The 12,380-nt window shown below is 37.4% G+C and overlaps 1 protein-coding gene and 2 long non-coding RNA genes across 3 annotated transcripts in view; 2 read left to right on the top strand and 1 right to left on the bottom strand.

The window, feature by feature from the left end:
• Positions 1–12,380, bottom strand: part of LOC136248010 (sushi domain-containing protein 2-like) — a 130,100-nt gene that overhangs the window by 80,699 nt on the left and 37,021 nt on the right. The window contains exon 5 of the mRNA XM_066039826.1: positions 825–1,428. Within this exon, the coding sequence (XP_065895898.1) occupies positions 825–1,428 (604 nt within the window). The remainder of the gene's footprint in view (positions 1–824; positions 1,429–12,380) is intronic.
• LOC136247091 (uncharacterized) lies at positions 9,466–10,596 on the top strand. The gene is made up of 3 exons (XR_010697079.1): positions 9,466–9,682; positions 10,097–10,494; positions 10,559–10,596. It is a non-coding gene; the product is annotated as an uncharacterized lncRNA (long non-coding RNA).
• On the top strand, positions 11,308–11,911 carry LOC136244401 (uncharacterized). Its single transcript, XR_010695228.1, has 3 exons — positions 11,308–11,367; positions 11,666–11,750; positions 11,805–11,911. It is a non-coding gene; the product is annotated as an uncharacterized lncRNA (long non-coding RNA).

Raw genomic sequence — 12,380 nt, forward strand, 5'->3', positions numbered from 1 at the left:
CGAATTTTAAAGTGTTACCTTATTCACAAGTGAAATTATGGGTTGCCAAGTGCAAGTAATTTAATAGGCTATAAGACCCCATTTTGTAGATCTGGTCACATGCTGTATGCTTGTGGCTCTTGGTGAAATCCTGAGTGGCCATGCTATATATAATATATGTATAGTACTAGGGTGTACTTGCCTCATAGGTGCAAAGACAAACCTAAATCCATCCCATTAGCTTTATATAAAAGGACTTAGCTGAACATTTTTGTTTAAATCATGTGTTGTGGCACTTGCAAAATGTTACTGATATGCAATACAGCCTGTAAACAGTGTTACTCTAAATAACTGATTTAGCTTTCAATAATTTTAGTGTTACAATTCCCAGCAAAATAACCCCATTAAGGACCATAAAGTAAGTTAACACACTTACAGTAGTTAAGTAGCCCTACTTTAGACTACAAGTTACTGACCATGAGAACATTGAGCCATCTTGACATGTGTTTGAAATTAATTTTGTTGTTCACAAGAATAATTCCAGCATCGTGAAAACAATTAGCGAGTAATGTCTACCCGCTAAATAAACTTATAAAACACTTTTTCTTTGAGAGAACACTTTGCCTAACTGAACTAAAATATTAGAATAGTTGCTAAACTCAAGCCGAAATCTAAACCTTTTAGCAGCCTAATACAGTATATACTAACAAAAGAAACTAATACTTTGTACTGCTTCAGTATTAAAGGTGCTTTTGGTCAGGGCAGTATTTGAAATGTAACCCTGTAGTTTCCTTTGATCTATAGTGTCAAAATGGCATATATACTAATATACTGTACATACATACCTTCTTAAAAAACTCTGACGGAAGCAATTAGCAGTTCCAGGATGAAAAAGTTTTCTGAGAATATCACCAACAATTGGAGTGCTATCCTCTACAAAATTTCTATCAACCCTAGCTCTTGCTACAGTAGGTGGACATGGTGCTAATCGCGCCAAAAGTGTATCTCCGATGCCCTCCGGCTGCTCTTCTGACCACTCTAAACAACTTTCTCGGAGGAAATTTGACCCAGAGATTATAGAAACCTCAGAAAATTGCTTAACTTTCCCTTTTATTTCATTAGATAATTCTCCCACATAATCTGATATGGTAGCAGGAGCAACCATTTCTGCAACAGAAACTTGAACGAGAACAGTTGACATATCATCATATTCAGGAATTACAACACTATGGATTCCGTCATTTGGAACACTTTCTGCAAGGTTGAAAAGTGCATCAACATCACCAGACTCAGTACCAATTAGAATTAGGTCAATATCTACTAATACTTCAATATCTTCTACAAGATCAGCAGGCAGTAGCATATCACTGTTCCACATAATGGTTACACTCTCTTCTGAAACATATAGTTGATTTTCAGACGAAACCATGTCAGCATCTTCTATTCCCACTGAAACCAGAATAAATCAAATGCTTGTCATAAACATAAAATATTATTTACTGTAATGTACTTTTGCTCATTGTCATGGAAATCAAGATAGTCAGGGATCTGCCAATTATGCTTATAATTTTACCTATTATGCTATGCTGCACTGCTCAACAATTTACCTATTATGCTTATATTTATGCTCAATGCTTACCTATTACGCTCAAATTAAGCCCAATTATTTATGCCTCAGTTCTCATGCTCTGCTAATAAATTCCATTTTATGGATAATAATAAGTGGCTGAAGCACAAACTTGTCAAAATGTATATCACAGAAAAGATCGATATACTCCAATAGAACAGTCAGCTATGTGATTGTCTTATTAGAGTTACTGACTGTTCTATTAGAGTAAATCGAACCTTCTTTGTTACCTATTTTTATAAGGAAGAATTCATACTGTTTCAAATTATTCTACCTATTATGCTAGCATTATGCTCAATGCTTTCATGCACCTATTATGTTCATAATTATGCTGGCATAATCAGCGGGTTCCTAAAGATAGTTCAAACTAGATAGCTAGTGTAAAAAACAGGCTGTATGCATAATATGTGTGTGTGTGTTCATCACACGAAGCTTAAATATCTGTAACATGTGATGAGGTATACAAAGTTGAGTAAAACACATGTTAAAAACAAGCAACTTGTTTGAGTAATACACACTTAAAAATGCACACTAAAGGTTAGGAGATACCGTAAATCCACATATACACTATAAATCATTTTTCATATTTTAGGGTTTTGATTTTTCCTAATCATTAATATCAAATATTTATGCATTCTTAACTTGTCACTAATTGACATGGAATTCAAATATTGTCATGGAAACCAGTGGTGTAACTAGAAGCAGACTGACACCAGGGCCTAGTGCAATCAGTAGCATAGCTAACCAGAATGTGATGGGGTGACACACCCCTACAGAACACTTAATGTCATGATTGCACAAAAAGGCTAGTGAACCAATGATGGGCTAGCCAACATATGGTGTAGTATTATTAACTATCTAATTATTATATACAAGTAGCTGCTTTATCACAAATTACTATCTATGTAAGTATAATGTAACCACCACAGATTGAGCCTCATCTCACTCTCATGTGTCTCAACTGTACTACAACATATTTGTTCATGATCAAGTAGAGCTATACATCACTGGAAGTATAGAATAATGCGTTATATGTAGCTATTTACATTAGATACTCCTGGCCACACTGATTTCGTCCACTGGATTTAGTGAACTACCACTCCAGATTCCAGTTTTACTCCTATTTCTGAGAAATCCCAATTTCTGAGAAATTCCATCTACTTTAATGTATAGCAGCCAATTCTCTCAACAATTCATCGCCTCATAGTGCAGTTTATTACTGTTATCTCAAGCCTTGATTGCAGAAGGTCAACTGCCTTTGTTTAAATGCACTATCATGTGAGTAAGCTAGTCTGAAATAAAGCACAAATTAGTGTGAGTACTGTATCTAATATTTTTGTTACTTGGTATCGCAAGCATGGATGATCCTTTTGTTAACTGTTGCATCACATTCGCTAAACAGAGTGAATAGAAGTATTGAAGAGAATAGCACTGAAGAAGCTGGCCATTTAGTACAACTGTTACCATGTGCTAGGACCATTGTTTACATGGTCTAAACATCACAGACTAATTTATACACGTGAAATTTAATTGAAGGGGAGTGGTAGTTTTTGCCTCAATAAAATCAACCAATGGTCCACTATTGCTCACTAAGAGATATTCTAGAGTATAGACCTAAGACCAGTAAGTCTTCTTTGTGATTTTGTTCAAATTTTTTGATACGTTGCCCACGGTCCATGATGGTTGGCTAAACCTATCTTGGCATTGTGATATACAAAATGTCTGTTTTCAATCTCATATGGAAACTATCAACATTAAAATGGAAACTGAATTATTTTAATAAATTTTTTGGAATGTTTGTAATTATTTCCGTTTACACAACCTCAGGTGGGAGCCCACTGGAATCTGGCAAAGAGATAAAATAAAAGAAAGACTTCATTAAAATATTGTCAAAGTAGAAGGACTGTACTATAGCCAGTTTATTAGCAGCTGTGGACAGAACTGGCAGAGTCAACTGAATGCAAGCAGGCCTCAGTGCTGGTTACAAACAAACATCGCAGTGTACCCAAGATTAGAATGATTTATAGTCAGTGAAAGACCTTAGAGATACAATGGAAACGCGCTGTTACAGAGTTGCGAAGAACCTCACAAAGAATAACATTCTGCCTAAAATAATAGAATGGCCGCATTCAGTGAAGCTGTAGGGTAGAGTGTAACTATGAACCGTCAATTGTAAGTATGATGTGTGTATGCATGTGTGTAGAGTTGTTTGGCCTTGCAACCCAGCAACTGGGCCCCATGCATACACAAACAAGAATTGATATGGAATAGACTCAGGTCTCTTCTACTGTATGTGGTCTATTCTCTTGCCGTGTAGCCACCTCAGCATTTCTTGGCTAGCTGGGTGGGATGTGTCTCACACTGTTAAAATGAGGTGTTACAGATGCACCCATCGTAAAGGTGTTCATGTACACCCATGGTATTTACAACACCCTAAGGGAGTACTGTAGCACTAGGGGTGTTATCGAACACCACAAATGTCACTTTATTCCCCATAATAGCTAAGCCACTGTAAGGGTGTTTGCCTACACCTTGGTATATTGAAACCCACAATCGGATGCTTCTATTAAAAATTAGGTTATAAATACATTTTGTTAACTTCTATAAGAGTGACTTGGAAACAACCATGTGATAAGTATAAAAGTGTTGCAAAAATATAATTGTGTACTGCTAATGTGGTTTGTTGTTGTTAATCATTGCGTATAAATTGAAATCAACATGAAGGTTACCGGAATGTTATAGCAAGCCTACATTTCTTTTCAACAAAATGCCACCATGGAGAGCACTAGAACACCTTTAAAGTGTTCTGTGACGCCTTTATAGCTATTCCTAGAACACCCTTAGGGAGTATTGTAACGCCTTTGTAACACCTTTTAGTTGCTCCTAGAGCACCCCTGGGGAGTACTACAACTCCCTTCAAAGGAGTTTAATTTAAACAGCAGTTAGAACTCCTCTAAAGGTGATTGGATTACACCCTATTTTTAACAGTGCTCATGGAGGTGGGGCTGGAATCTAGTGAAAGTGTGGGTGTGCTGAGAGAAGAAAAAGATTTGCTAGTATATGGTTGATTTAGCTATGTATTATATAAAACTAGCCATAGATAAGAAACGTTCAATTTAATCAGCCACACAACCCACTAAGCTCTGTAAGTTGCAGTACAGCTACTATATGGTAGCCACATACTGCTCTAACCATTCTAGGCACTACTAGCATACACATAGTTAAGTAATGTCCCCTACTTGCTAACATCAATCAAGTATCCTGAGTTGTGTGCCTCCATTCTCAAAATCATCTCTTAATCATCAGACATCTTGTACACTGGCTTACTATGATAACCTTGATATGTCACAGATGATGCTATTTATACGTACTTGGCATAGAGCATGAAATTTACATCACCAAGGAAACATTACTAAAACCCACAATACAATCTCTATGGCCATATATGCATGATGGTCCACCTCAAAGAAAGTTGGGGCAAAAAATGCACATTAGGAGCAAAGGTTCAGATGTAAAATTTATCTATTCAAAGACAATCAAGCTGTAAAAAAAGGTGAGGCCCTAAAAGGCCATGGTGAAAAAAGATGTGAAATTCAAGGTGCCAGCCAAGAAATGGCTGTGATGGTAGGTTAATGGTAAAAATTTTAATAACAACAATTCATGTGAATTTGTGTTTCAGCACCAAATTCACCTGAATTGTCGTTATTACAATTTTTTTACCATTAACTTACCATCACAGCCATTTCTTGGCTGCCACCTTGAATTTCACATCTTTTTTCACCATGGCTTTTTAGGGGCTGCACCTAGGAGTGGGCGGTATCTCGGTTATATCGTAAATCCGCGATATTCTGATGTAACAATACCAGTATCGGCAAAAATTCTTGGAAACGATATTATCGCGATATCGTGATTATCGCGGTGTTCTTCAATAATGTTCATATTAGCTAAGTACTGTAAACATAGTGCTGCTGTTTAACTCCAGGAAAGATCGAGATACTCTAATAGAGCAGTCACCTATATACTCTAATAGAGCAGTCAAGTAACTTTATAGAGCATTCATGCGAATATGAAAGTAGCTACTTAAGGGATTTATTATTTTACATTTTTATTGAGGAAAGAATATTTCTGTACATTGTGGCATTATAGCTAATAAAATGTGCATAGGTGAATGAGCTTTTGTTGCTATAGTTAGCAGTCATTTAGTCATGCATGGGAATCTGTAGAGCTCCTGAATTTATGTCATGCACTTGGGTGTGTAAGACAAATCCTCTCCATGCTTAATTGTAGGTCTACCTAATGTCTATATCTCCATGTATAGTTCAATAAATGGTTAATGCCATGTACATGTGTTTTTGCACATCCATCATGTTGCTGCAGGTTATATCACTTGTGTAGCTAGGTGTAGTTTCATAGTAGAGCATCTGTCAAAATATGAAAAAATATCGTGATAATTAGTAATAATTTTATCGTGATATTTTTCCCATGATATATCATGATAGAAAAATTTCAATACCGCCCAGCCCTAGCTGCACCTTTTTTACAGCTTGGCTGTTTTTGATTAGATATCATTTCTTTTTGTATTTGTATACTCCAAAACCAGCCTATGGCTGGCTTTGGAGCTTTTTAACCTATCCTTTTTCTTTACGACAGGAAGAATAAAAAGACAAAGCAGATATTTAATACTTCATGCCTAATCCATGTCTTAATGGCAGAAACTGTGTAAATATCACTGGTGGCTCTATGTGTGATTGTGTAGCAGGATTGACCGGTGTTAACTCTACTACAGATAATGATGATTGTGATCCTGATCCTTGTGATAATAATGGAACCTGTATTGATGAAGGTAATGGCTACACGTGCAATTGTAGAGCAGGATTTACTGCATCAGCAATTTCTAGCTCAATTTTACCTGTGATTTGATTGTTGCTAATATCAAGAGACAGCAAAGATGATATACATCTCAATGCATTGACTATTTTCTTGATTCTTAATTGTTCAAAAGCAAATGTTTGAGAGATGGATTGGTTTTGATAGCAGATGCAATTGCAACAGCAGCTTCATCAGCTATTTCATTGCAAGAAATATCCAAGTGCTTTAACATTGATAGCTTCATTACACTTCAAGTAATCTTCATAAGACGAAGTCCAGAGAACTTACAATTTGATAGATTCAAATGTTGTAACATTATACTGCTCTCAATAACATCTGATATATCATCTGCCAAGCATTGACCATTTGCAGTGCTGCTTAGATCTAAATGCCTTAAACAACCAATAGTTTTAGGGGTGGCACAATTTTGCTAAATGACTGTAGTTCAAACAAACAATGATTCAATAATAAATGTATTATAATTTTGTTGCTATGAAATACTTTATCCAGTTCAATGGCAGCCATATTGACTATAAAACTGTAACTAACATCAAAATAAGACAAACACATTTTATTTTGTAATGTTTTGAAAACTGCAACAAGGCTAGCAGCGTTGATTTGGCAATGAGATATGTTGAGATACCTCAGTTACAATTGTATTCCCACTGATCTTTAGGTGACAGTGTTTGATTCAATATTGACATACTGTGTAGTATGCTTATCTTGATAAACCCGTTCAAAATTTAAAGAAATCCACAGGAGATTGAAGGCCTTTAAATGGTTGTTAACGAGTTACCGTTAATTATCCAAATCACGGGACAATTCCGTATATCAAAACACGACTATCCCGGTTCGCGATATACAGTAAATGATTTTATACACGTGTGCGTAACCACAGGTTTGACCAGCTGCGCTAGAAAACAATGGTGTGCTGAACAGAGCATGTGCTGGAGTGTTTACGAGTGTTTATGAGTGTTCTGCTATGCGCAGTAACAAAAGAACGGATTGTATAAAGAAAGATGTGCCATCAAATCGACTGAATAGTGTTTTGTTTTCAGCAAGTTTTACATAAGCGAAGGACTACTGCACGAAGGAAGAATTGGTTGTAAGTACGGAAGTCATCCAGGCCTAATTCTATGACTTAGATGATTTACGCATCTCTGGGAAATCTACTTTACTACATGGTGAGCATTTATTAGATAGTCGTTCTGTCTGATGTGTAGAGTGAACTAGTATTAGCCAGAATTGTTTCCTTCTAGGTGCATCACAACTGTAAACAGAGGCGTAGCCAAGGGGGGGTAGGGGGGGGGGGCATTTGCCCCCCCCCCCAACACCTAAAACCTCTGTCACAAGCTCACCAATATTAAAGTGACACGCAAATTACTATAAATTATGTGTGCTACTACGCGGTACCACCAGGGGTTGCCAGTGAACACGCACACACAGCATCAACTCGCTCGTGAATCCACCGAACGAAAATATTAGAGACACACTTCTATATTTAGCCTAGATTACTCACGTGATAGAGCATTTCGAATCTAAAGAGTGACCCGATCAAAGGACCTTGCCGCGGCAGGAGTCACAACTCACAAGTGACAAAGGAAACCAGATGACGCTAAGAACCTACTGCCTATGAGGTCATAAAGTGTTAAATGTACCAAGTTTATTTTCTCGAGTCGATCACACTAGATCTTTGTACGGCACTGCTGCCAGTGTAGTCGGCCTATTCCAAGAGGGCGGTTCTTCAGAACCCCCTGGCTATGGGCCTGGATCAGTCACAAGCTTACAATTTCTGCTAGCAAGAAAGACCGGTGGGATTTCATGCAATACGTGGCATTTGAATTTCGCCGAGTGAAGTGAGTGAACATGTCATCCTTTCAGCAGTGTGCTAGGACTGCAACACAAGCTGTGGCAAACATAAAGTAACTTGTATTAGCACTAAAATATTAACAAATGAATATAGCTCTACCGGACTGGATGAATTTGTTGGAGTACAGTTGTGGCACGTGCAATGATGCTCGACGAATGAATCATTGATAAAAGATAAGCAATCAATACTGAAGTAGTTACGTAGCTAGTTGTGTGAGCTGTAATAATACAATACCGTATGTTGGCTAGCCCACCATTGGGTCATTAGCCCTTTTTGCAATCATGAATGATTTTGAGCATTTCGTGGGGGCATGCCTGCCCCTCCATCACCTTCTGGCTAGCTACGCCCCTGACTGTAAATTATAAGACATGGCTAATCCAAGAAGAAAAAGATGGAATGAGGAAATGAAAAGCCCGAAACTACATAATGGACCATGGTGTATGATGAGATTATTGTTCATGCTTGTATGGTCTTGTACACAAGGCGTGTTTGTATTGTATGAATGTGTTTCCCAACCAGCGATCAGCCTTGAGCGGTCTAGCTGTTGGTTATGTATTCATGTATCTGTGTTTCCAACCAGCGATCAGCCTTGAGTGGTCTTGCTGTTGGTTATGTAATCATGTATCTGTGTTTCCAACCAGCGATCAGCCTTGAGCGGTCTAGCTGTTGGTTATGTATACATGTATCTGTGTTTCCAACCAACGATCAGTCTTGAGCGGTCAGCTGTTGGTTATGTATTCATGTATCTGTGTTTCCAACCAGCGATCAGCCTTGAGCGGTCTAGCTGTTGGTTATGTATTCATGTATCTGTGTTTCCAACCAGTGATCAGCCTTGAGCGGTCTAGCTGTTGGTTATGTATTCATGTATCTGTGTTTCCAACCAGCGATCAGCCTTGAGCGGTCTAGCTGTTGGTTATGTATTCATGTATCTGTGTTTCCAACCAGCGATCAGCCTTGAGCAGTCTTGCTGTTGGACTTGTATCCATGTATCTGTATTTCCCAACCAGTGATCAGTCTTGAGCGGTCTTGCTGGGGGACATGTATGTAATGTCTGTGTTCTATATAGAAATCCTGTATGTAGTACGTAGCTATATTATAATTGATATGATTTTTAGGACAACTGTGCAAAACTCTATCAGTCAAATTGATGACCTATGTAGCTGCAAAGATACGTTCCACAAGATTTACCTCCGAAACTGATCATCTACCTTTTTGTACCGCAAGTGGTTAGCAATTTAAATGGATGAAGAATATTGATGAAGTACGTATGGAGAGAGATGGCACACTACTAGCTATTTTTTATGTTGCCTTTATGTTGTAGCTGAATTTCAAGAAAGGTGATTATAAGGTGCATAGTATTTTTGTGCAGTTAACTTACATGCACAAACTTTATTAATGGAACCACCTCTGGAGAAAAACAATGCAGCTTTGATAGTGAGGTGGTCTCAGTAAAGAAGTCATGAACTCCACCTTACTGACATGGCCACTATAACAATAATATTTTTGTAGTGCAGTAAATTCTGCTTTGTTTGACATCATTATTTAGCTTATATAAATTAGATCATCTGTGTGCTTACCTGCAGCTATCAATGTTATTCCTTATCTCCCCCAGTAAACAACATTTTCAGCATTATGAAGGGATTTAAATTTATTCCTGAGGGTACGGACATTAACTGAAGCCACGAAATCCTTATTTGTATCTCCAAAATGTGAACGTATCTGTTTTGTTATCAACCGTAATTCTGTTGTAGAATCACTTCTTCATTGTTTGGAATCACAGAGGATGGGAGCAGTAAACTACAGGCACAACAACAGTTGTGAAAAAGTGGATTGTAAGTGTTGCTTAGTCTCATGTGGCTAGACTGCCTTCTGCCTCCTCTCTTTCTTTGTGGCATTGTTTGTCAGCGAGATAGAGCCTGGTGAAGTGTAGTGGTGACTTTCAACCAATATCCAGTGAAATTAATTCATTGGCTAGCTGTATGTTAGTATGGTGGACATAAACGCTACAGCAAAACTTGTAACAGAGCTGATACCATTGCTACATAGCATTTTCCCAGCAAGAAACTGTGGTAACTGTTTGTCTACGAATGCATTTTGTCAATAGTAATTCACCAGACCCTATCTCGCCAACCAATGACATCACAAAGAAGTAAGATAGTGGTCTGGCCATGCGAGAATAACTGCTGTCATGCTTATCTAACTGTTTGTTATAGACTATAAGTTTGTTTGTTTGTTTGGAGTAACTGAAGGTCACTGCTTGAAGTATCTTAGTTTACTACAATGGTATATCCCCAGTACATGGAACAGTTAATTGTTTGTTATTTTAGTAGTTTTACAGTAAACCCACATTCACTGATGTTTTACTGAGAGTTTAAAACTTAGCAAAATAATTATGTTCCATATACTTAAGTTTACTGACACTTTACTATCAGTATATCTACAGTAAGGCATCTTAACAAATTAGTAAACTAAGAACCTTCAAGCAGTGGGTGGGGTAGTGAAATAATGCCAGAATAGAAATGGTTGTGAACAAGTGGAATTGTAAGTGTTCTCGTGCTATGTAACTGTTTTGTAATCGACCATAATTCTGTTGTAGAATATTTGGAGGAACTGAGAACAGAGCAGCGACTATGATTACAGTTGTGAAATGTACGCAAGTAGTGGCAAGATTATGTAACTGTGTTGTTATTGACCATAATTCTGTTGTAGAATTTGTCTGTCATTGTTTAAGTACAGGAGCAATGAAATATTGAAGCTACAGGCAGAATGGTGAAATATAAGTATACGGGTGTGCTCATCTTAACTGTTTTAATCTGCCGTAAATGTGTAGTCCCTTTTTGTGTGAAATAACTGAACAGTGAAATAACAAACCTGCCAGTAGAATGGATTCTGTTGGAAATGTAAGTATTGGTGTGCTTATCTAACAGTTTTATAATGTGCCGTAATTCTTTAGTGCCTTTTTGTGTGAAATAACTGATTAATGGAGCAGTAACTACAGACAGAATAGTGAACAAGTGGAAATGTAAGTATAAGAGTGCTTATCTTAACTGTTTTAATTGCTGTATTTCTTTAGTCCGTTTTAGTTTGAAATAACTGAGCAGTGGAATAACAAAGCTTCAGTAGAATAGATTCTGTTGTGAACAAGTGGAAATGCAAGTATCGGTGTGCTTATCTAACTGTTTTAATCTGCCGTAATTCTGTAGTCCCTTGAAATAACTGACGAATGGTGCAGTAACTACAGGCACAATAGTGAACAAGTGGAAATTTAAGCATTTAGTAGGCTTATCTTAACTGTTTTGCAATCGAATAAAATTCTGTAGTCACTTTTGTTTGTAACAAATGAGGTTGGACAGGAGCAGTGAAATGATGACGGAGTAAAAAGCAGTTGGATAGCTTTTTGTAGAAGTAAGCAGTGGTGTTTTTGAAACTGTTTTGTCATCTGTCATAATACCATTGCAGTGTTGATCCCTTTGACCTCCTTGTTGAGTCACTGTGATGGTGGTGGTGGTAAAGAAACTGGAAAACAATTGATTTTATTAATAAATTTATGTACGTGATCATATAAATATTTAATGGTGTGCATTTATTCGAAACAATCTTTTAACGCGATGGGAGGCTTGGAAGGCATATTGGGAACATTGTACAAGGTTTGTAGAGGGAAAGGGCCCAAAGGGGTTATTTAGTTACTAGATTGCCGGGTGGACGATAAGTCTGAATGCAGGTAAGGTTACGGGTTCCCGTTCGCAAAAAAGTCCCACTACGGAAATTTTGAAAAACCCGTTTCACTGCCAATGGGTTCGCCGATTAGTGCACCGTAATTTGTTTAACGGTAGCATTTTATGGGTGATTTTTGTACCATTTCAGGGCCTACATTCTCCTATGATCCAGACTCTGATAAGTAGCAATATGATAAATCAATGTATTCTAACTGTGAGTGATCAACAATTGATGCTATGATACCTTCTGTAGAAGGTGTGATGATGTTTGAGTTCAAATTCAGGCATTTCAGTACAGATTTTTGTCTAGCAGCTGAAA

Source organism: Dysidea avara, chromosome 2 (assembly GCF_963678975.1).
Source record: "Dysidea avara chromosome 2, odDysAvar1.4, whole genome shotgun sequence".
Classification (NCBI taxonomy): Eukaryota; Metazoa; Porifera; class Demospongiae; order Dictyoceratida; family Dysideidae; genus Dysidea; species Dysidea avara.